The sequence below is a fragment of the Caloenas nicobarica genome, chromosome 23, assembly GCF_036013445.1.
Source record: "Caloenas nicobarica isolate bCalNic1 chromosome 23, bCalNic1.hap1, whole genome shotgun sequence".
NCBI classification, from domain to species: Eukaryota; Metazoa; Chordata; class Aves; order Columbiformes; family Columbidae; genus Caloenas; species Caloenas nicobarica.
The window spans coordinates 5,882,256-5,903,701 of NC_088267.1; the positions used below are offsets into that span (position 1 = coordinate 5,882,256).

At 51.6% G+C, this 21,446-nt stretch overlaps 1 protein-coding gene across 4 annotated transcripts in view; it reads left to right on the top strand.

Moving 5' to 3' along the window:
- The first annotated feature begins 212 nt into the window (after nt 1-212).
- ARID1A (AT-rich interaction domain 1A) overlaps nt 213-21,446 on the top strand; it is a 56,905-nt gene continuing 35,671 nt past the window's right edge. For 2 of the 4 annotated variants that reach the window (XM_065650321.1, XM_065650322.1), the window contains exon 1: nt 1,157-2,295. In XM_065650321.1, the coding sequence (XP_065506393.1) occupies nt 1,159-2,295 (1,137 nt within the window). In that variant the 5' untranslated portion in view covers nt 1,157-1,158. Of the gene's footprint in view, nt 430-1,156; nt 2,296-21,446 lie in introns of those variants that run through there. The other 2 variants (XM_065650323.1, XM_065650324.1) reach the window with 2 other exon arrangements.

Below are 21,446 nucleotides of genomic sequence, written 5' to 3' on the forward strand. Positions count from 1 at the left end.
CAGCACCGCGTTACCCTTTGCGATTGCCGGAGCATCCTGTCCCGTTGCTCAACGTGTTGTGTCTAGACACGTTCAGGTGGTTTTGGTTGTCCCCATCCAGGCTCCCCGAAGGAGTTCCTGGTCCGGTGCCCGCTGCCGTCGCTTTGGCAGGAGCGGCAACCGGACTTTCTTGGACGTCCGTGTGTGCAGTTATAGTTCTGGCGCGCCGCCAACGCCTCGTCCAGAGGGACACAACCAGCGGAGAGGAAATGACAACCGCTAAGAGTTCGCAAAGGCTAATTCTAAATGGAATTTCTAGGGACAAAGAAGAGGCGCTTGGTTAACCCACGGGCCATCTCCCCGCCGAACCCCCAGAGCCGCCGGCCCTGCGCCCTGGCCACTGCCCCGCGGGCCTCCCGCCGCAGGACGTCGCCTGGCTGCCCCGCCACGGTAAGAGCGGCCGCTGCCCCGCGCCGCCGGCTCCCCCGCGCTCCCGGCCCGGGGCCGCTGCGCCCCTGCCCGCCCCACCGGCCCCGCGCTCGGCTCCGCGGATCCGCTGCGGGTTTTGCGTGCGGCAGCCTCCGCCGCGCCGGAGCCGCCAGCGGCCGGGGCCGGCCCGCTCCTCCTTTGTGACGGGGGGGAGGCTCCCGTCCGGGCCGCGCTGCGCTCCGCTCCGGGTTTGGCAGGCGGCCGCGGCGCTGGGTAAAATGGCAGTGCTGAGCCTCGTGTCGGAGTGAGCCCCACTCGGCGGACCAGAGTCGGGAGCTGCCGCGCGGCTCGCCCAGCCCGGCCCCGCCGCCGCTCGGCCCGGCTCCGGGGACGGCGCCCGCCCGCCCGCCGTGTCCCCCTCCCTCCCTCCCGCCTCTCCCGCACCGGGAGCCCCGTCCCGGGTCCCCCCCCTCCTCCTCCTTCCCCCCCGCTCCCTCCTCCTCCCCTTTCTCCGCCGGCTGCAACCGAGGAGGTACAGCGGGGCCAGGCCCCGGGAAGCCCAGCCCAGCGGAGCCCTCCCCGCCTCGCCAAGCAGGCCGGGGGGGAATGAGCCCCCGCTGCCCTGAAGAGCCCGCCGCCGCCTGAGCGGGGAGCAGCAGAGCAGCGAGGCCTCACGCCGGCCGGCCAGGCAGGGAGCAGCTCGGGGGGGACCGGTCCGGGGGGGGTGGCTGGGTGGGGAGGGGGGGGATCATGGCTGCTCAGGTCGCCCCCGCCGCCGCCAGCAGCCTGGGCGCCCCGGCTCCATCCGAGCTGAAGAAAGCGGAGGCGCAGCAGCGGGATTGTCCCCCGGAGGAGGCGGGGGGTGAGGCGGCGGCGGAGCGCGGCGGCGAGAAGCAGGCGGAGAGCGAGGGCCCCACGGGGAAGGAGCTGCAGGACGGGGCCGAGAGCAACGGAGGGGGCGCAGGGGCCGAGTCCGACCTGAAGAGCTCGAACGGGAACCCGGGCCCCAGGCCCGCCGCTGCCGCCGCCACCCTGAACAATAACCTCCCGGAGCCGCCCGGTGGCGGCGGCAGCAGCAGCGACGGGGTGGGGGCGCCGCAGCAGCAGCAGCCGCCGCAGCAGCCTCCCCCTTCCCACCCGGCCGCCTTGCCCCCGCCAGCCTACGGCTTCGGGCAGCCCTACGGCCGGGGCGCCCAGGCTGCTGCCGCCGCCGCTGCCGCTGCGGCCGCCGCCGCTGCCTTCCACCAACATGGCGGACAACAAAGCCCTGGCATGGCAGCGCTGCAGAGCGGGGGCCTGGAGCAGTCCTACCCGGGACCGGCGGGAGCCCCCGCGGGGCCGCCCCCTCCCCAGAACTCGCACGGCGGCGCCGAGCACGGCTTCCCCAACCACCAGTACAACTCCTACTATGCGGCCGGGGCCGGGCGCAGCGCCGCTTCCTACCCGCCTCCCCCTCAGGCCTACGCCCTGAGCTCCCCCCGGGGCAGCGCGCAGAGCTCCGCTCCCGCGGCCGCCAAGTCCCCCGCCGCCGCCGCCTTCCAGCAGCAGCGCTTCGGGGTCATGGGGCCCTCGGCCGCCGGCGGCGCAGGAGGAGGGGGCGCCACCCCGCAGCCCACGGCCACCCCCACCCTCAACCAGCTCCTCACCTCCCCCAGCTCCGCCCGCGGCTACCAGGGGTACCCCGGGGGCGACTATAGCGGCGGGCCGCAGGACGGGGGAGCCGCCGCCAAGGGCCCGGCCGCAGCGGAGATGGTCTCGCAGTACGGCGGGGGCAACGGCCAGGGCTGGGCCGCGGCGGCCGGCGGGGCCCCGCCGAGGAGCCACCACGCGCCCATGAGCCCCGGGAGCAGCGGCGGCGGGGGACAGTCCCTCGGCAGGAGCCAGCAGGTAACGCCGGGGCCGCGGGGGGCGGGCGGCCGGCGCGCCGGGGCGGGTGGCCGGGCCGGGGGCGGCGGGGGGGGGGCGAGGGGCCGGGGGCGGGGGGGCCGGCGCCTCTCCCACGGGTTCTCCCCGCCGGGCCGGCGCTGCCAGGGAGCTGCCATTGTCTGTGCCTGCTCGCTCGCTCTAAAATGGCTGCCTCGCCGCCTTCCCTTCCTCCCTCCCCAGCCTTTGTGCGAGGCGCCCGGCTAGCGGCCGCCGTACCTCCCCGCGGCCCCGGCCCGCTGCGGGGGGCTCCGGCGGGGCGGGGGGGGGGGGGAGCAGCTCGGCCGGGCCCGGCGGAGGGCGGCGAGGGGCGGCCGGGGCCGGGCGCGGGGGGCCAGGGCTGCGGGCGGGCCCGCCCGGGCCGACGCGCGGCCCCGGCAGCGCCGCCGCCATCCGCGCCCCCGCCCCGGCCGCGCCGCCCGGTTCCCCCCGCCGGCCCCCGCCCCGGGGGGGTCCGCACGGCCCGGCGCGGGGAGCGGCGAGGTCCAGCGGGGCGGCCGCGGCTCGACCCGGCCGCTCGGGGCCGCGTTCCCCGCGCGGGGCCGTGGGTCGGGGCCTGCGGCTGGGAGCGCTGGTAAACAGCTCGGCGATGGGAGCAGCGAGTGCGGATCGCTTTGGTTTGGGATTTGAATTATGGAGGTAAAATCCTTCTGTCAAAGCCAGGAGACAGTTGGTCTTAGGTTGACATCCTATCTGTGATCTGATTGGCTCCCCATCTCCTGCTCTTGGCCATTTATAATTGCCTCTGATGTAATGGTACAACAATCCTGATGAGCTCATAAACTTTTACACTCGGCTTTTTCTGCCAGCCCCGGACCCACGGCCGCCTCGCTGCTTCCTCGGCCCCCTTCTTCTCGTCCAGAACCGGCCGTGACCTTGAGGCGGTCGGGTGGCAGCCCCGCATCGGTGGGAGCGCAGCCCCAGACAGCCGGCCCTTGTTGCATTGTGCCCCAAACAAAAGAGGAGGCGATGGCATTTTGTTTGTACCTTGGGTTTATTTTGCTTGCGATGTTTTATGCGGCCTGGAAATAAGAGTCTGTGTTGTCGGAACAGTGGCAGGGCTTGCTCTGCACAATGGGCTTGCTGTTTATTTTGGTTATGTGACTTTCCCTTCGGTATAAATGATTTCTTTGATGGAGCTGAGGATGCGTTTGTTCCCGGCTAATTTTGGCCCTTTTCAAAACTGGGGCTCTTTGGATTCTTTATTAGATGGAGAACGTGGGGGTTTCTGGGGCATGTTGCAGCCATAAGAAGGAAAAAAACCAACCAAACAACAAAACAATCAAAACCAAAGTTGCGGCTAAAGCACCGAAAACGGTGAATTATCAGTTTAAGGTCAGTATTGCTTTAGTACAGGCCAGGCCTCAGCCTCTCGCTGTGTGTCTGGGGGCACATTTTGACTTACTTCGAGTGAGCACCGATGTGTCTCCTTCCCCCCCATCAATAAAGGGACTTATTACAGACATCGAGATGCTGATTGTGATCAGGCTCAAGTGTCACAACTCTTTGCTTTTCGAAGGACTGAAAATAGGAAGAATGAGCCTGAGGACTAAATGTGGTGGTGTATGTGTAGAGTTACCTGTTTGCTGGAAATACGGATGGCTAGAAAACGTGCGGAGGAGAGAGCAGCACAGCGTGCGCATCAGACATTTTAGATACGGGGAGAAGAGGTGCTGGTGTCTAATATCTGGAAACCTTGATTAAACCAGGTTACTCTCTGCGTTCAGACGTGCATCTCTGAGGACTGACAGGCTTCCCTGGCCATTCTGGGCCCTCTGCTCCAACTTCAGGCCCCAGGTCGGGGACATTTGATGCCGCCGAGTGTGACATGCGGCCTCGCTCAGAACTTCTCTAGTGTCGATCTGAGAAACTGCTTGATTTTTGTTCCTTGATTACCCAAGGCGACGTCTCCTTCAGCCTCTTGAATTACTTAATTGTCTTTTCTGTCAGATTGCAATAGTGCTCTCGAAGAGAGCGGATCTTATCTCTGCTGCGGTCATCAAACCGTCCCACCGTTACGGGTAGCGAGTATTTGATGATCCTCAGTGAAAATTTCGGCTCCGCAGGAAAGTGTTCGTATAGAGCTGTAGTACGTTCGGGTGAATGTCACGGATGTGGCGGTGTTTACTCGAAGGTACTTTTTGTATCCTGAAAAACTTCGATTTAGATAAAGTGCGGGCTAAAATTACGGTGTCAGGTTGAACTTTTCAAGCAGATGTTTTACTACAGCGCATACCTGGCAAAAGTGTCCTTCTCTCCGTATTCTGGTGCGAATTTGTAAAACAAGCTTATTTTGTCGTGGAAAATGAATTTAACTTGATTCCATGAGCTGCTGATATGCTGTGTATTAATAATATCTGAATAGCTAGTCCTATAAACTGAAATTATTAACGAATGGTTGTTCTGAGAATTAGTTGAACTTTAGGTAGTACAAATAGTGTTTATAAAAAGTAAACCAACAACCCCTCCATCCTGAAAACCAAATAACCACCTCGGAATCCTTTTTGTGCCAAGGATTATTGGACTCAAACTGACAGTTCTGCTGCAGAAAGAACAGACGTATCCAGCACGACAAAAAAAGCTTTCACATGTCATCTGCGCTGCCCACAAGAAATGGTTGATTAATAATAATACTCCAGCCCTAAATTACAGCCTCCTTTTGCTGTGTACTCTGTTAAATTCCCTAGGCTGGAAGGATTTAAAGCTCAGCGTCTTTTCTTTGTGTTGTACAGTGATGAACAGAGTGGGCACTTCCCACCTAACTCCTGAGAAGCTGAGGATGTAATTCATTGCCCAGGCACTAGAAAGAACATCTCTTGGTGCAGGTTGGAGAAGGTGATGTGGGAGGAACGTGGAGTTCCTCGGGATAGTAAACGTGAGGTTTGGGGACAGGCAGAAAAGAGAAATCCCTTTAATTCTTGACGCGTTTGAGGATTTATGAATGACGCCGTAGTTTCGTCACGTTGCTCGCCAAGCGAGGCAAAGTGATTTCTGGTGCGAGAGTTGTTTTGGTGGGATGTTCCCTGTAATAAAATGGGAATATGGGCACCCACAGAGGGGCAGATTCCAGTCTGGAGCCGGTCCCGTGAGGTGATGCCGAGCGGGAGCCCCGCGAAGTCCGACCTGCTCCCCGTGTGTGTCGGGACCGCGATCAAAAAAAATCTACATTTGTTTTTTTTTTTTTCTGATCACCTTTATAGCTGAGAAACGTGGAGGAGGATCCAGAAATCAGAATGGCTGTTTTACAGCGTGCGGGCTGAGAAGTCTGTGGTTTTTCCATGGGAATCACTTGTACGAAATCAGGCCAGGGATCTGAGTTTTCAGTTTTTCCAGCTCTCTCACGTTTCCACCCCCATTTCCCTCGGTGCGTGCAGCAGTTCTTATTAATACGCTGCTTTTCCCGGTGTCTTGGGACTTAAGGGAAACTTGTGAAGAGAAAGGACTTCCGTGTTTAATCGTGGGGCATTTCTCCTGGTACACGCTTTGGCTCCTGTAACGGGAGACGTCTTTGGATCGCATTAAACATTGACGCGTTGGGTAACGTCCCCATGGATGTCCCTGGGCCTCTATTTTAAGTTCAGTAAAGGCAGTTTAAAAATCGCATGTTAATAATAATTTTAAAAAAGCACTTTTGGGCCTGTTGCCACGCAATAGCTATTTTTTGTTGACTTATATCTCAACTTCAGTAGCGAGCGAGGCATGAAAGATGTTGTCGAAAATATGTTTTTTCAACTGAATTGGCACCAGGCGGCTCTGCGCTGCCAATGAGCCGCGATGTCTTGGAATCGGAAATTGAGACCTGGCTCCTGTTGGCTTCTGTCGCCGGGTTTTCCTTGCTCAGCATCGTAATGCTCGGAGCCCTCGAATCGCTGGCGAGGCGCAGGACGCGACGGATCTTCGAAAAAGGAGAGTGGTGCATCTCTTTGGGGTGGGGTTTGCTGCCCAATGAGCGGGTTTACGCCTTCTCTGTTTTAGAAAAATGAGGAAAATAGTGCCGGTTTGATTTTGTTGATAAGGTTTAGGTAATTCTGGTGTGGACGCTGAAGGCTTTGCTGGCTTTTTGAATAGTCTGCGCTCGTCCGAAGTGACCTACAGATTGCCTGATTCTCTTACAATCTCTTATTTTCTCAAATACCGTCTTCCTGATGCTGGGTTTTGAGGTGCCCAATGTTTCCAGGCAGGATATGTGTAAATTAGGGGACAGGACAGCAAACCTCAATTTAAGACTCTCATCTGGCGCTGATTTTTCTTGCCCATATCACCACCAGTTCACTGGGAAACCTGGAACAAACCACAGGATTGGTCTGTAGTATTTTTTCCGGCGGTGAAACGGGGTTAGCAAGGCCTGCCTGCCTTTTACAAACTATAAATGAAATGCTCTGTCAATCCTTATTTATTATCTGGGCTATGGGAGGGTCTGTACATCTGATGTCGCTCGTAATCCTGTTGGTTGCAAGACAGAAATGTGATTTCTGAGAAGTTTTATGGTTGATTTTTGGGCTGTTTTCTATTTTTTGGCTGGAATAGTTACCGTTTCCCTCCAACTCAGTCCAGTTTAATTCCTTTTACTTGCTACAACTTCTGTCTCCTGAAGCGACTGCTCAACAAACAGGCAGAACCTTTTCCGTATTCTTAAATAATATTAGAAACTGGGGTTGGGGGAAGCATGGCGATCAAATATTCTGTTATATTGCTATGTTTTACTGTTCTAGTAAGCTTGGTATGTTCATAATACTTTGTTTTTTTCTGTAGCCTTGAGAACACAGGTTAATCAATACTATGAAGCATTACATGAGACCCTTTGAAGGGTCTTACACGAAGCCCACATTAACAAAACCCAGCAGCTTTCCTTTTGAGAGAAACTCACGTCTAAAATTAGGCCGAATAGTGCAGCTGTTCATTTTATCTGCTATCTCACACGCCATTTTTTTCCACCATTTTTCTTCCTGCTCTTTTCAAAGGAGCATCCCCAACTTGGAAATCCAGTTTTTACCCTATGAATCCGAATCTGTGATCTCGGCAATTAAAATATTAGAGGAGAAAGATGCCCTTTCTGGTTTTCGCTCTGTGTGTTTGAAATTCTGCGTCTAGTCGGTTTGATTTCTTGTTTGAGTTGCGCTCAAGCAGCAGCGGTGGCAAAGCAGGAACCGAAGGCAGGGAAGTGTCGTTTGGGGTGGGAATGGAAAAGAGAAACTTCTCAGAATTTAGCATTGCCAGTACAGCTACTTGCCTTTTTTCTTCTGGAAGCGTCCTTAAACCATCAGCAAGAATGCAAAATAATATTTCCCCTTTTGTTTCGGTGGAAAAAAAGAAAGGAAGAAGAAAGGAAACTTTTTTTTTTTCCCTGGGAAAAAATGTTTTTGACAAGTCCTGCAAAAAGTTTTTCTGTCGTGCTGATTTCAAGAAGTTCAGGCTTTAGTTTATCTGTGCGCGGTGGTAAAACTGCACCAGGTGTGTGTTGGCCAAAGCCTTAAATCTCTGGCCAGAAGTGAGTGATGGGGATGGGAGGAGAAAACCGTTTTCTTTGGCACGCGGGGCCGGAGCTGCCGTGGTCCTGCCGGGTCCTGCTCTCCACCTGTTCCTGGCTCACACCGCAGGAGCTGCTGCCTTGTTCTTTTTCATTTTAGCGGCTGGAAAAGTGGAGAAGCTGGTCGCCTAAAGAGAGACCGTGTGTACTTCGTGCGGGCTCGGGAGGACCGCGCTGCGTTGGAAACGATTCCAGTAACGTTCCAATAATAAATGTCATGTCATCTCTGCTCTATCCAGTGTATGCTTGTCATTCCTAAGGCTGAAATCCTGTAGAAACGAGGTTTCAGGCTGTCTTGTGTTTCACCCCGTTACGCAGAGGAGGAACGTGAGGTCTGAACTTCTTAGAATTACTTTTCCGGCAGGAGCAGCCGAGATGCCTGTGTGGGAACTTGTCACTAAGGCTGGGACAGAAAGTGGAAAATGGCTTTTCTGAGTCTCATCCTGTGCTGTGGGACCATCTCTCACCCTTAGTATACAGTTTTAGCTGAATATATTGTTAAGACCCTTTTAAAGGAGTCGTGCGCTTAAAGCACAAACCTGCCCAAGGCTGGAACAGGAGGAGCCGCTTCTCTCAGCCCTGAGCTCATGTGCATATGGTACCAGTTCCTGGAGTGTCTTAATCAGATGATAATATGGATTAACATATGGATGAGGGAGGGGTTCCCATTTCTTCCTCTGTGCACCTGCACTCCCGGTGTTAGAACTTTGCAGTTTGGTCGTACAACTTGAGCATTTTTGAGTGGTTTTGGACTACATTGAGAAGAGCGTTTCCAGGTTTGTCCTTTCTGGAGTATTTCTGAGTTTAAGCGACAGCTCAGTAAGTATTTACACAGTGTAGACGTGAGTTTTCTGTAGTGAAATGTGAGGGATGCTACATAATGATAGGTAAACTTAGTAAATGCTACATCAGGATTTCTCAGCAGATTATTTTTTTGCTTTATATATTCAGAGTAAAATGATAACCGTAGCTAGAATCTGATTTCTAATCATGGGTTTTTTTATGTTTTGGGGAGAAAAAAGGAGACAGAAGTGGGTAGGAGCAAATAAAGAGAGGGGGATTGGTTTATTCTGTAAACACGGTAAAGAAATTTCTTTATGGGAGGGTGAGAGGATGAAGATAGGACGTGTATATGTGTATGTTAATTCGTATGAAATTCCCGTGAAAAATCAGTTTGTGTAAATAGCTCTGAAAAAGCTCCTGCTCCATTACAGTTATTGGCATTTCATGTGACAACCAGCATGTCATTATTTCCCTAATTATAGTAATTGAAAGTCTTTCAAGGACAAATTCAATTGCTGCTAACTTTTTCTATCTTTTTACCTCCTTTTCTTCAACTTGGGTAACTTCTCTTCCTCCTGGATAACGAGTATTCTGCCCGAGCTGTGCTGAGAAGCTGCAGGTTGTAGATGGGGAATGGTTTTTAGAGCAGCCGCGGGTGTTTTGGGTGCATTTGACCACGTGGTGAAGCAAAAGGGAGCAAAGAACACCGATAGGTTTCTAGTGTGGGATGTGATGGTGTCCGGGATGCGGGTGGGAGCAGAGATGACTTCCCATCCCGAGAGATTCTGTGACTCTTCTCACAGAGAAATTCCTGAAGTTCATCGGACTCTGGAATTTCCCCCGGGGAGAATCACTGGGTTAAACAAGTAATTTCCCCCTCCCGTCCACTCACTTGTGAAATTTCATTCAGGTTTGATTAAGAGAAGCCTAGAAAATTCCCGGTTTGCTTGTGCTGTCAGCACCGTCCTGGCACCCTGCCCGTCAATAACCCCACAGGAATGTTTTAAACCCACAGCTGCACCTCCCGACGCCGGTCGGACACCCGCTCCGACATTTGGGAGACGCTCACGCCGGGTATAGCAAATCACCAACGGTGGGTTTGTACTTTTTGAAACTTTTCGTGTCCGGAGCGGTGGTTTCAGCAGCGTCAACATGGCCTGAGAAGCACAAGGCACAGAAAACATGGCACCTGCTCTGAAAATGGCCATTCTGGTTTGGGTTTGCAGCGCTGAATTTGATGGTTTTGGTGAGGAGAACGTGCGGAGTAGCCCGTGCTGCCCGCAACATCTCGCTGTTGGTTTGTTGCCTGCGTGACTGTATTTTTGGTGTTGAACAGAGGTCTGGATCTGGATTGGAAAGGTCGCGCAGCCCGTTGTCCTGCTCGAGGGCAGGATCAGCTGTACCTGAGAACAGAACGCCGTGGGGCTGCCTCAGTCTCTGGCGCTTTGCCACCCTTAGCGTTGGGCTTTAGGAAAAATATTCCAGCTCAAATCGCCTTCACTGAGCATCTCGCATTGTCCTGGGCTCTCTAGGTGTGCAGAACACAGGCTGAAGTGCATGGTAACCTGCTTTTAAATGCGTGGCTCTCTGTCCATCCCCTGGTTCATTGACAGAAACTTGCTAGTTAAGTTGGAAATGTCTCCTTTTCCTTCCAGACGACTTGGGGATTGTCCTCATTGTCCTCCGCTGCCACCTGATCCCTCTGCGCGGGATCCTTCCTGCAGGCCTGTGTGGAGTTTCGTCCTTCGTAACAGTCTGACGATGGATTTAAAGTCCGCATGACTGTAGGACTATGCACCCTGTACAAGTTTAGGAGGAGAATCCGGTGTTCATTAACTGTATGTAAATAATTAAACCGGTACCAGACTAGAGGTGGCCTTCCCTCAGATTCCTTGTGAAACGGTTTGGAGGAAAGTTCCTACCTCTGTGCAAAATATACACCGAAAGGGGGGAAGTGCTGGAATTAGTTAAAACTTGTTGGTTTGGGTTTTTTTAAATTAAATATCTCTGACTTAGCGGCTGGTATTGCTGATCAGGGAAAAGGCTTCCCATCCAAGGCCAGTTTGCTGTTCCCAGAAACTCCTTTTTGTTGTGCTGAGTCACAGTCTGGGGAGTCCGGCCCTTGGGGACGGGGCAGCCGTGTGGGTAGGGGGTTATTTTTTTCTTAAGGAAAAAAAAAACCCAACTCATTTGCTTCCTGTTGCATGGAGGGCTTGTGGTAATTGTGCTTTGGATCCCCTGGAAACGATTCAGGGCAGCTGCATATGAAAGATTTTGACTTTTTTATTAAAGTCGCGTGTGGATGCTCAAACAGTGTTGCAGTAGGAAGTGTATTTAGGTATCAAAGTATGTCCCGGTCGTTCGGTTTATTACGATACGCTAGTGAGGCTCGATGTGCAGTTCTCCCCGTCTCAGAAGCCTCGTGTTGCCTCCGCACGCTCAAAGCCGTGTCTCTCAAAATCAAGGTTAATGCTGTGACTCCTGGATCGTACTTTCTCTCTGGACGTGGGGTTACCCTGGAAGAGTTTTCTTTGATTTTACGAAAAATCCCCTCGCTGGGAACGTCATTTAGAGCTGCTGTGGCAGAACGTGGCTCCCCTGGAACAGGGCACGTTGGTGGAGAAGGGGCTTTGAAGTGAAGAGTGTGGATGAGGGTTCATAATGGAAATGGTGTAAAATGCACCCGCATTCAGCTCATGCTCTGGAGGAGAAGCCAAGGGCCTGGTGATCTGCTCTGGATGTGCAGGAGAGACCGACAGACCTGTACTTTAAAGATATTTCTAAACCACCTTCGCTGGCCTTCCTCTGTGGTTCACAAGGCATGACGGCATTGCAAAAGCTTGTTTCCTCGTTAATTGTGATTGATTACCTTGCAATCTAGGACAAGATTTCCTTTGAAAAGCTATATGCCGATTCGGTGTCGGGAATTAAAATCAGATGAAGTGATTAGTGTTCTGTGAAATATCCCAGGGCAACTGAGTGTTCGTTGGTTTTCAGCGGTGTTTTGGCCCTTAACCCTTGTCTTCCTTCTCCGGAACAAGGTGTAAATCTGTTGTCCGAGACGAATGACTTATTAAGCATATTGTATCAGGAGATCGTGGTATAATTTGCTGCTGAGGTTCAGAGCACAGATCTAGTGGCTTTAACACTGAACACAGAGTGTTGAAGTGCATGTGTCAAGGCAACAGCGATCCTCGTACCGAACGGTGAATGTGTATTAAAGTGAGCGTTAAACCTGATCGCTCTGTAAATGGCAATAAACTGTTCAGAGTTGCCACCGCTGTCAAGGTACAGTCATGTCTCGTCTTCCTTTTCTCATATGAATTGTCTTAGAGTTTCTTGTTATACCTGTTCCCGAAACCAGTGAAGACTTTGCAGCGTTGGCTGTTCCTCCTGCCCCCATGGCGTTGGCACAGTTATGAATTTTTGTATCTTCTCACCAGCTGCCAGCACACGCTCCTTTCAACTCGCTGAGCAACTCTCCGCGCTGTTCATTTTGCTTTAAAAGAAAGCTGGATTTTTTTTCTGGGCGTAGGTGAAACAAAAGCCCAAGGACAGAAGCGAGCACGGGGTTGCAGGCCCAGGCTTCAAAAATCGCTATAACTAAGGGCTGGTGGGTGCTTTTAATTTTTTTTTTTTTTTAATGATGATAATTTTTAAATAACACTGAGCTTGTGCCACTGTGGGGCTGGGATTCATGTCGGGCTTGCAAAGTGTAACAAACCCCCTGGTTTGGCTGAAGCTCCGAATTTCTTGCCTACGTCGTCTTTTCATCTCCCCCAGCCTCTTACCAACGACAGCAGCTCTGCCTTCTGGATTCAAATAGATATTTGGGTATAAATACTGGAGATGGGTCGTTGCTTGCTGTGAAGTTACCGAGAGCATCCTTGGTAAATGCAGATGGTAACTTGTCATTACTGCAGTTTTAAATATTTTTGGTTCCGTGGAACCGAAGTGGAGTCTTGAAGGCTGAATTTTAAGGCTAAAATAAGGCTCAATAAAATCCACAAAAATAGCATCCGAATTTGTCAGCTGCTGTAATGAGAAAGGAAATAACTTTTCTTCTTCCCATTAGCAAAACAAAGCTTTGTTATCTTGTATCATGTTGGATCCCTCCTATAAGATACTGGAGGGATGGGCAGGGTTTAGGGTGTACTAAGTTGCTTCCTAACGAGGTGACACCAGGGCTGACACTGGTGCGATACTAAATGTGCTGCGAAAGTCAGGGGCCGCCCTGTAACTGAGGTATATTTGAGAGATGCTTGAAGTAATTAGATAATTACCTCAGGGCTCCCGCGTGGGCCAAGGGTGCGTGCCCCTTTGCGCAGGTACGGCGGGCTGGTCCCCATTACACGGGGGACGTCCACAACTATGAGCTTGAACTCACGGTCTCTCACCTGAGGTTGCCTCTCTCTTCCACAGATTCATTCCAAACCTCAGATTTCCTGGATTATTTCGATCTTCCTTTCTGTTGCGTTATGCCCGCTTTTCAATAAATCCGTTTATTCTGCAGAAGGGAGAGCCTGCATAATGCTGGAACGTGACTTGGAGAAGCTACAGGCCCCGACACGCAGCTCTTGGTAAAACCGACGGCTGCTCTGGACGGGATGAGCTGTGTCTGCTGGGCCGCGGTGGCTTCTGACAGCTGTACCGTTCTTTCGTGACGACCGTGCCTGTGTCGCCTCCATCCCAATGCTGTGTGTGGTGGGACAGGTGGGAGCAGCAGGGACCTGTCATGTTTTAGGGCCCCGACCTGGTCCTGAGATGCCTCTGGGAGATGCTCTTACCCGCCCTGGCACGGTAAAGGTCATGAGGATTTGCCTGTCCAGTTGAGGCTGTTCAGCCACCATTTATTCGGGTGTAAAATGAGACAAATTTGCAAAGTGGTGAGATATTCAAATACGGATTGAGCTTTCAGACAGAGACAAGTGGGTAGAAACCTGCGATGCTGCATTTACAGACAAAGAACTAGCAAGAAATGGTTTTTAGAAAGCTAAGAGGCCATGCTGGAGGCGCCTTATCAACTCTAGACTGTGTACCAGGACCTGTCAGATTTCCGTGCAGAAAGGGCTTTTAATGAATTGATAAAACTAACTTTGTTGTGACAAATAAACTCTAGTGAGCCTCTTGCATTGGGTCTTCCTTCAAGTTTAGAATTTGGAAAACATCCACCATGTTCAGTAGCGAAAGACACCTGTCCGTGAGATAATATTGCGTGTTTGGAAGGAAACGGGGTTATGGGGAATTAGCTGGATGACTTAATTTTGCCACAGGTCGCTGTTGTCTGGATGTATTCGCGGGGCTTCTGGAGCCCTTTCAGCTTCTCAGTGATGCTTAGTGCGAATATTTCGCGTCTTGCGAGCAATCTGGAACAGCTGCTCTGTCACCGATCAAAATTAGATCACTTGAGTAGTGGTGGCACTCGGTATAGTTTGCTCTTCCATCCTAGCCCTTCCTCCTCCTGCTTTTTTTATGGCTTGCTCTTGGCCCGGTCCCATGTCTGTGGTACAACACGAGCTCGCTCGCTCCTTCCAGTGTGGAAGTCGGGCTGGAACGAAAACGCTGTAATGAGACGCTCGCCCGTCTTTTTGTTGACTTGCCTCCAGTTCATTAGAGCAGACGTAGGAGGTTGGCTCAACTTAAAGCCCGATTTAATAGTCAGGAAGGAAGTTTCTTTCCATCTTAAAAGGAACGCCACCTCATTACAACCATCGCGTGTTCCCGGGATCATCCCCGTGGAGCTGAGACGCAGTTTCTTTGCAGCTCGGTCTCGCGTGGATTTGGGGGGAGTCAACAGCGGCACTTGGGAAACCTGGGGGCGAGTTGGTTGAAAAGTGTGCTTGTGAAGTGAGTTGAAGTCTGAGAGTGAGGGGTTAACGAGTTACCTCATTATTTGGGTAGAAGGAAATGATGTTTTCGTGCTTCACTGTAAGTCGAGAGAGTTTCCCCCTCTCCCAGTTCAGCCCACCTCAGTCTTAACAGCATCAATCTGACTTCAGGTCCTGTTATACTACAGCTTTTCACAACTCCGGAAAAATGTCCTGTTAATGTGAGCATGCACCTGCCTTCGAGGAGATCCCCAAGACAGCAGAAAACCTGGTGTGTGTCGTCCTCAGATATGATAACGGTTGAAATATTACGTTGAGGGTCGTGAGAGGCACCTAAATAATGCGGCACGATAAGCAGTGTGACTGCGTGTCAGAGAGAACGACTGAAATCCAGAGCCTCGATAAGCTGGATTTGTTGAATTTGTTAAGGAGGGCTTAAAGTCAGGCTGGGGAGGAAAGATGGGATCAACAAATGCACTTTAAGACACAGGCAGGCTCGGTGCTTTCTCACCCTCCACCTTAAAAAAATAGAACAAAATACAGAATCCCGCTTGGTTTTGGCCACAAACGCTGTACCCCGTCAGGTTATTTCCAGGAGGGTTTGAGGTGGGGCTCCCATTTCACTTCCCCACCAAATCACCTTCTGCTTGACTTCTTTCAGGAATAAAACGTTCCATAATGATGCATCCTGTAAGCAAAACTCCGGTCAGTTTTAATCAATTCGAAGAGTATTAGTAAGAGTGGTGCTTAGGAAAGTCCTCCGAGATGTGCAGACTGGCCTCTTGCTGAGAAATGTTAATGGGGTAATTACTGAATTGTGTTTAGCCAGAGACAGTTCACAGTATAGCTGCTTGGAGAAAACTTACTCATCTTTTTTCCGCTGGTAAAATTTAGTATCCTGGATTTACAGAAAATCTCCCCAAAGGAACTGATGTAATAAATGTTTAATCGAGGAAAGGAGCAATTTTCAACAGGGCCGATCTCAAGTTTCCAGGAGCTCCCGATAACTCTCGGTGAGAAGCAGGTGACCGAGGTAATTTAGAAAATGTTGTGTTTTCCTTTTGTGTGCAGCATTAGCTTATCCTGAGGTCTGCGTGTTAGCAGGAGATTAGAGGAATAGAAAGTGTCTTCAGTCAAACTTGACCTACTGAAAAAGTCAGAAGAAAAAACAGGCTCCCTCTGGTTGCAGAACTGAAACTACTGAGCAGAGGTCAGTTATTTGAACACTTTGGCAACCGATAATTTAATCTGCATTGATAATGGGATGATGATGATGATATATTGCTTCTTAGTTATATATTCAAATCTAAGTTAGATTCTAGATTAGTGGGGACGAGAGGGGCAGTTTTCTTTTTCCATAGCTTACGTAAAAATGGATTTATCCTGCAAGTTTCCAAAGGGTGAGTGTTTGTAAGCCCCAAACCAATCCTGTTCCTATTCCAAAGGTCGGGTTTTGGTAGGCCAGGCTTATGGGTGGTTTCCCAAAGGGGTGGGTGCTGCCGCACGGACTCTGCCTGTTGTCCTGCTTGTGCTGAGGGACTGGAGGAACTTGGTGGATTTCTGAAGTTTAAAAAAGGGAGGGGAAAAGGAAAATAAAAAAAAAGGAAGTGCAAATTTCTGTGATGACGTCCTCAGAAAGACACACTTGTCGTTGGAACTGCCCAATAACGCGTCAGTGTAGTGTTTACTGCCGGGTTTTGTGTGTGTTTTGTCTTTTGGGGGCATCTTCTCCTACTACAGGAGGAGTTTTCTTTGTATCCTAACTTTAATTTCCCCTCAGCCTCTTCTGTCGCTCTTTAAAAGCAGAGCACCATAGGGCGAGAGGCCGTGAAGTGTGGCGCGGTGCGCCGGCCCTTCCGAAGGCTGCGAAAGGGGTGAGTCCAGGCTGGGGCGCTGACCTTAGCACAGCCAGTTGCACCTGAAATAGGTCAGATGAAAGTGTTCCTCGCTGGAAGGTGAGCCCTGTTTGCTCCTGAATGAGGACGGTTGTCAGTTTGTGCTAGTTTCTCGGTTTGAACTCTCCAGGCTGGTTAGGGAGGAGTTGGAGTCGCTTGTGCGTGGAGTTTGTGGAGATACGGACGGGCAGGACGGTGTCTGAGCTGTGAGAGCCACCGGCTGGGAACAGAGTTTGCTGGAGCATCTTGTGTTGCCTGCTGGGTGTCCTCACGTCTCCCCCTCCCCGTTAGTTCTATTTTCTCAGTGACATCACGGCGTTGCCATGGTTGGGCGATGTCGCAAAGGAGCAGCTGACCGCTCACACTGGCCTTTGGTCGTGTGCATCGTCACAGCCTGGCTGGTTTTGGTGGATCTCCCAGACTTGGTATCAGCTTGGGACAATCCCACGCGCATCATGTTCGTCCGCAAGTACCTGTGCTTTGCATGCAGGTGCTATCACACCTCGTATAGCTTTGCGCTGGTGAGTATGTGGAAAATAGGGTTTATCTTGATCGAGGTGCTGGCGCCTTGATGCCAGAGGTCATGGTGCCCCTTGAACTTGAAATATGGCAGAGGTTTAGTTTAGGGGAGGGCTTAGGAAGCAGCATGGATGTGGTGTGTTTGTGGTGTTGGATGTTGGGACCTTCAGGACCTGACCTAGCGTTGGTGTCTCACAGCACCCTGAGCCCTTGGTCGCTCCAGAGGACGTGGAACATACTAGAAATGGCAAAGCAGCCTCTCTGCTTTCGTTAGAGTCACTTTTTAGAAACATTAATCTCAGTTGATAAAGACTCTAGTCGGCTTTGCCATCAAGACACAATATTTTCCCTGTGATTCTCCATTTGCTGTGACTCTCCCGTGGAGATTCCCCTGCCCGCCTTGGCGTGGTTGGTGTTTCCCAACGGGGTGGAAAAGCTGCGGATTTTGAACCCAGGTCTCCCACGAGCCACTGCAGATGTTACCTGGTGCTGCTGTGGCGGATTTTCTGCTTCGTGCAGGTTGTTGATTTTGATAGAAACGGCACAGAAGGGTTGGGGGAGCGTGGGCGGGTTTATTCTCTTGCCTGGTTCCAACTATTCAATATGACAATGACCCCAGGTAACTAATTCCTGGGGAAAATGACTCCCCTTTCCCAGCATTGTCCATCACTAATATAGTTTTGGTAGCCAGCGTGGCAACTTGTTTTATAACTTAGTGGCTGCAGAGACCACTTGCCCTTGCCTTTGGGTAACATGGGGTTAGAGACGCTTATCTACCAAGACCTAGTTTATTCAGTAAGATCCCACCCGGATTCAGCCTCAGGGGCATGAGCAGTTTGTACTCCGAGCCTCCTGGTCGGCATCTTGGGGTTCCTGGGGACAGCAGGGTGACCATGAGCCAGCACTGGGCCCTTGTGGCCACGAAGGGCAATGGGACCTGGGGGGATTAGAAGGGGGTGGTCAGTAGGTCAGAGAGGTTCTCCTGCCCCTCTGCTCTGCCCTGGGGAGACCTCATCTGGAATGTTGTGTCCAGTTCTGGGCCCCTCAGCTCCAGCAGGACAGGGAACTGCTGGAGAGAGTCCAGCGCAGCCACGAAGATGCTGCAGGGAGTGGAGCATCTCCCGTGTGAGGAAAGGCTGAGGAGCTGGGGCTCTGAGCTGGAGAAGAGGAGACTGAGGGGTGACCTCATCAATGTTTATAAAGGGTGGGTGTCAGGAGGATGGAGCCAGGCTCTTCTGGGTGACAACCATGATAGGACAAGGGGCAATGGGTGCAAACTGGAACACAGGAGGCTCCACTTGAATATGAGAAGAAACTTGTTCCCGGTGAGGGTGGCAGAGCCTGGCCCAGGCTGCCCAGGGAGGTTGTGGCGTCTCCTTCTCTGCAGACATTCCAACCCGCCTGGACACCTTCCTGTGTAACCTCATCTGGGTGTTCCTGCTCCGGCGGGGGGTTGCACTGGATGAGCTTCCGAGGTCCCTTCCAACCCCTGACATTCGGTGACTCTGATCTTCTCATCTCGGTGACCTCCAGGCCCCCGCGATTCGCTGCTCCCCATCCTCAGACCAGCCTGATGCCTCTCACCACACTCACCGGGCCCGCTCGGGGTTTGTCTTTGTACCGGCCTTTCGTCGCAGCCAAACAATAGTTAGTGCCGGGGCCATGTGGCGCGTCACGTGCGGGTGTTTCTGCGGGGTCCTCGCCCATCTGTTCTCGGCTGTTTCTGGGTTATCAGGCGCGGGTCCAAGTCCTCGCAGGCAGCAGCTCCATGCGGCCAGAGATTACGAGCACGAACCTTCCTGGCAGGAGCGCGGGTGGCTTTGCTTTTTATGCAGATTAGCCATGTGCTTCTCACTTGAAGGCGCCCGTTTCCACAGGAAAAGCCGTTTCCTGTGTTTGGTTCTCGGTGGGCGGCTCCGAGCGCGGTTGTGCCGGCCGGGCCGAGCCGGTCGGCGGGTTTGGGAGCGGGATTACGGCGCGGTGCCCCCCCCTTCCCTTCCACCTCCGCCGCTACGTCACCACAACACAACCACACGCGCTCGTACTGTTGGTGTCATTCATTCAGTGCCAAGATTGCTTTAAAAAATTCCCTTGGCCCCAGTTCAAACAGGAGTACAGCTGGGATGTGTTAGATTTTAGGCAGTCTGCCCTCAATTTGAGATGAGTTATAAATAGCAGTGCCGACTTCCTTAACTACCACTCTCTGAGGTAAAATGCAGGTTAATTACTGTGGGAATCAATTAGGGCTTCTCTCGGTTAAACAGCCAGTAATGCTTTTTATTATTTTTTATCACAAAAAATGGACAACAAATCTGGTCAGGAAAAGATTTTGGATCCAAGGTGAGAGCTCAGGGCTTTTTTATTATTTTTTTTGGCCTTTCTGTTTTTTGGGGGCAGCTGAGGAAACCAGTTGTGGCCAATACCCACGTCTGCCAATACCTGCGTGATGCTGATGTGAAACCGGAGAGTTCAGTAAATGACTCTCCTCCTTTTCTTCTGGTGTAATAAAACACAAATACGTAATAAGGTAATCAGGGAAAGTCAGAATTATGTTTTTCTGTACGGCTGTGGAGGGTTTGGCTCTTGCTTCCGAAGTGGGATTTTGCCTCTTCCCTTGTTTTCCTGCTGGGACCATTAAGCAAGTCCCCTCCAATTTAATCAAACTGCTCTTTTGAGAGGCCAAATTTCTCTTCTACCGGACAAACTCTGAAAAGAATTGTTTGTGGAATCCTCTTGAAAGAAAGAACTGTTTGTGGAATCCTCTTGTCTGCTTTTCTTTTTTTTTTTAGGAAAACTCCAGTGTTATTTTTGAAGAATTAGCTGTTTTTCACGGTGCTGTTTCATTCGAGGGGTCTGACACCCTTTACATTACACATACTGATTTGGAGAGCTTTTGAACTTGGCAATTTCAGCTCACTTTGGGTTTGCTCTTCCAGGCTCCAGCTCTAGAAATATCTGAAATTTTCTGGAAAGCTCAGCAGTTTCTCCGGAGCACTGGCTCACCGTCGCCTTCATTACACACCACACCAAACAACTTTGCTTTTAGAAGTTTCATCTGGTGACAGGACTGTGTTTTACCAAGGTTTGGTACTTAACAGTGTTATAAAACAGCAGAGATAGCGAGATTGAAGGGAGAATGGAAGCAATTTCTATGAATGCAAGGAGGTGTAAGCAGGGGGTCTGGACTTCAGTGATCAAGGAGCGACACTTTCCCTCAATTATGTCTCTCCGTGGCAGGGCCTTTGCTTTTGAAGTGTAATCACAGTAATCTACTCCTGTGGTTTCCTATTGAAAGGATTTCCCATGTATCAGTCCAGAGAAGAATCCGCAGCCTTTTGCAGTCGGGGTTTGGTATTTCCTTCTTTATCCCCAAGTGTTCTGCAAGCGAACAGGCGTCGCTTCCCCGGCTGGTGGAACACGGGTGTGCGCAGGAGCTGTGCAGCACCCCTGCTCCCCAAAAACTGCGCGGGAGCTCCTGGATCCATCTGCACTTCACCGGGTTACAACTCTGACTCTTCTTGAGTAGTGAAATTCCCTAAAAGGACTGAGATTCAAGTAAATCTTTCCGATGGTAGGATCTTTAAGCCAGAGCAACGCTGCTAAGACAAGAGCAGTTTAAACCCCGTCGGTGAAAGAAATGCGTGTCTTTAATGGGAGATTTTGCAGCATTTGAGATACGCACGGCAGCCCCAGGGAGCACAAACGAGCCTGCATGGAGTCAGGAGTATGTGTATGAAATAGTTCCATCATTAGAGATTAATAGGCGTTTACGTTTCTTCTGTTTATAGAACTTTATCTGTGAGGCTGTAGTTCAGAGCGATGCTCTTCGTGTTTGTTTTCAGCATCCTCTGTGTATTAGGGCCTTGTGCCGGTTCAAAGCACTGTGAACTCCTACGCCGAGCAGTCAAGGTGACGACTTGGTCGCATCCTGGAAATACATTTGGGTTTTATGTTTTGGGTTTGTTTTTCTTTATGACTGCCTAAACAGTTCCAAGTGTTTCTTGAAGTTTTTTTTGTCGTGCTTCCTGTAGGGAGTCATGGAAAAGTGGATCTTCCCCTTGTTTCTCTCCTTCCCGAAGGTACGGTTAGCTTTGTGGGTGACCACAGACAAGACAATCTGTGCAGAGGAGGCAGCCTGTGGTGCGTGCGTATTTAAAAAAGACCTACAAAAATCCCCAAACAGGAACGTATTTGAGAAGCTGCCCTCGCTAGCGGGCTGCGGAGGTGAGGCAACAACCGGGAGGAAGCAAGTAACGAACGGAAAAGATGCTGAAATGTTCGCTGAAATGTTTAGTCCGTAGCCCCAAAGCTGCACTTGATGGACTAGAAGAAGAAAAGAGGTGTGAGGTGAAAGAGCTGTGAAAGCTGGGGGCTGGGAAACTCCTGTGGGCACCGCTTTTACATACCAAAGAAGATAATGTGGGGAGGGGAGAGATGTCAGCAGCGGAAGGTGATACCCACAAGGCTCAGGAAGCATTAGGGACAGTCCTTGAAAGATGTAAACACGATTTGCATCCTTAGGGTGTATGGGAGCTCCGCATGGCTGCTGCCATTCAGGAGAGG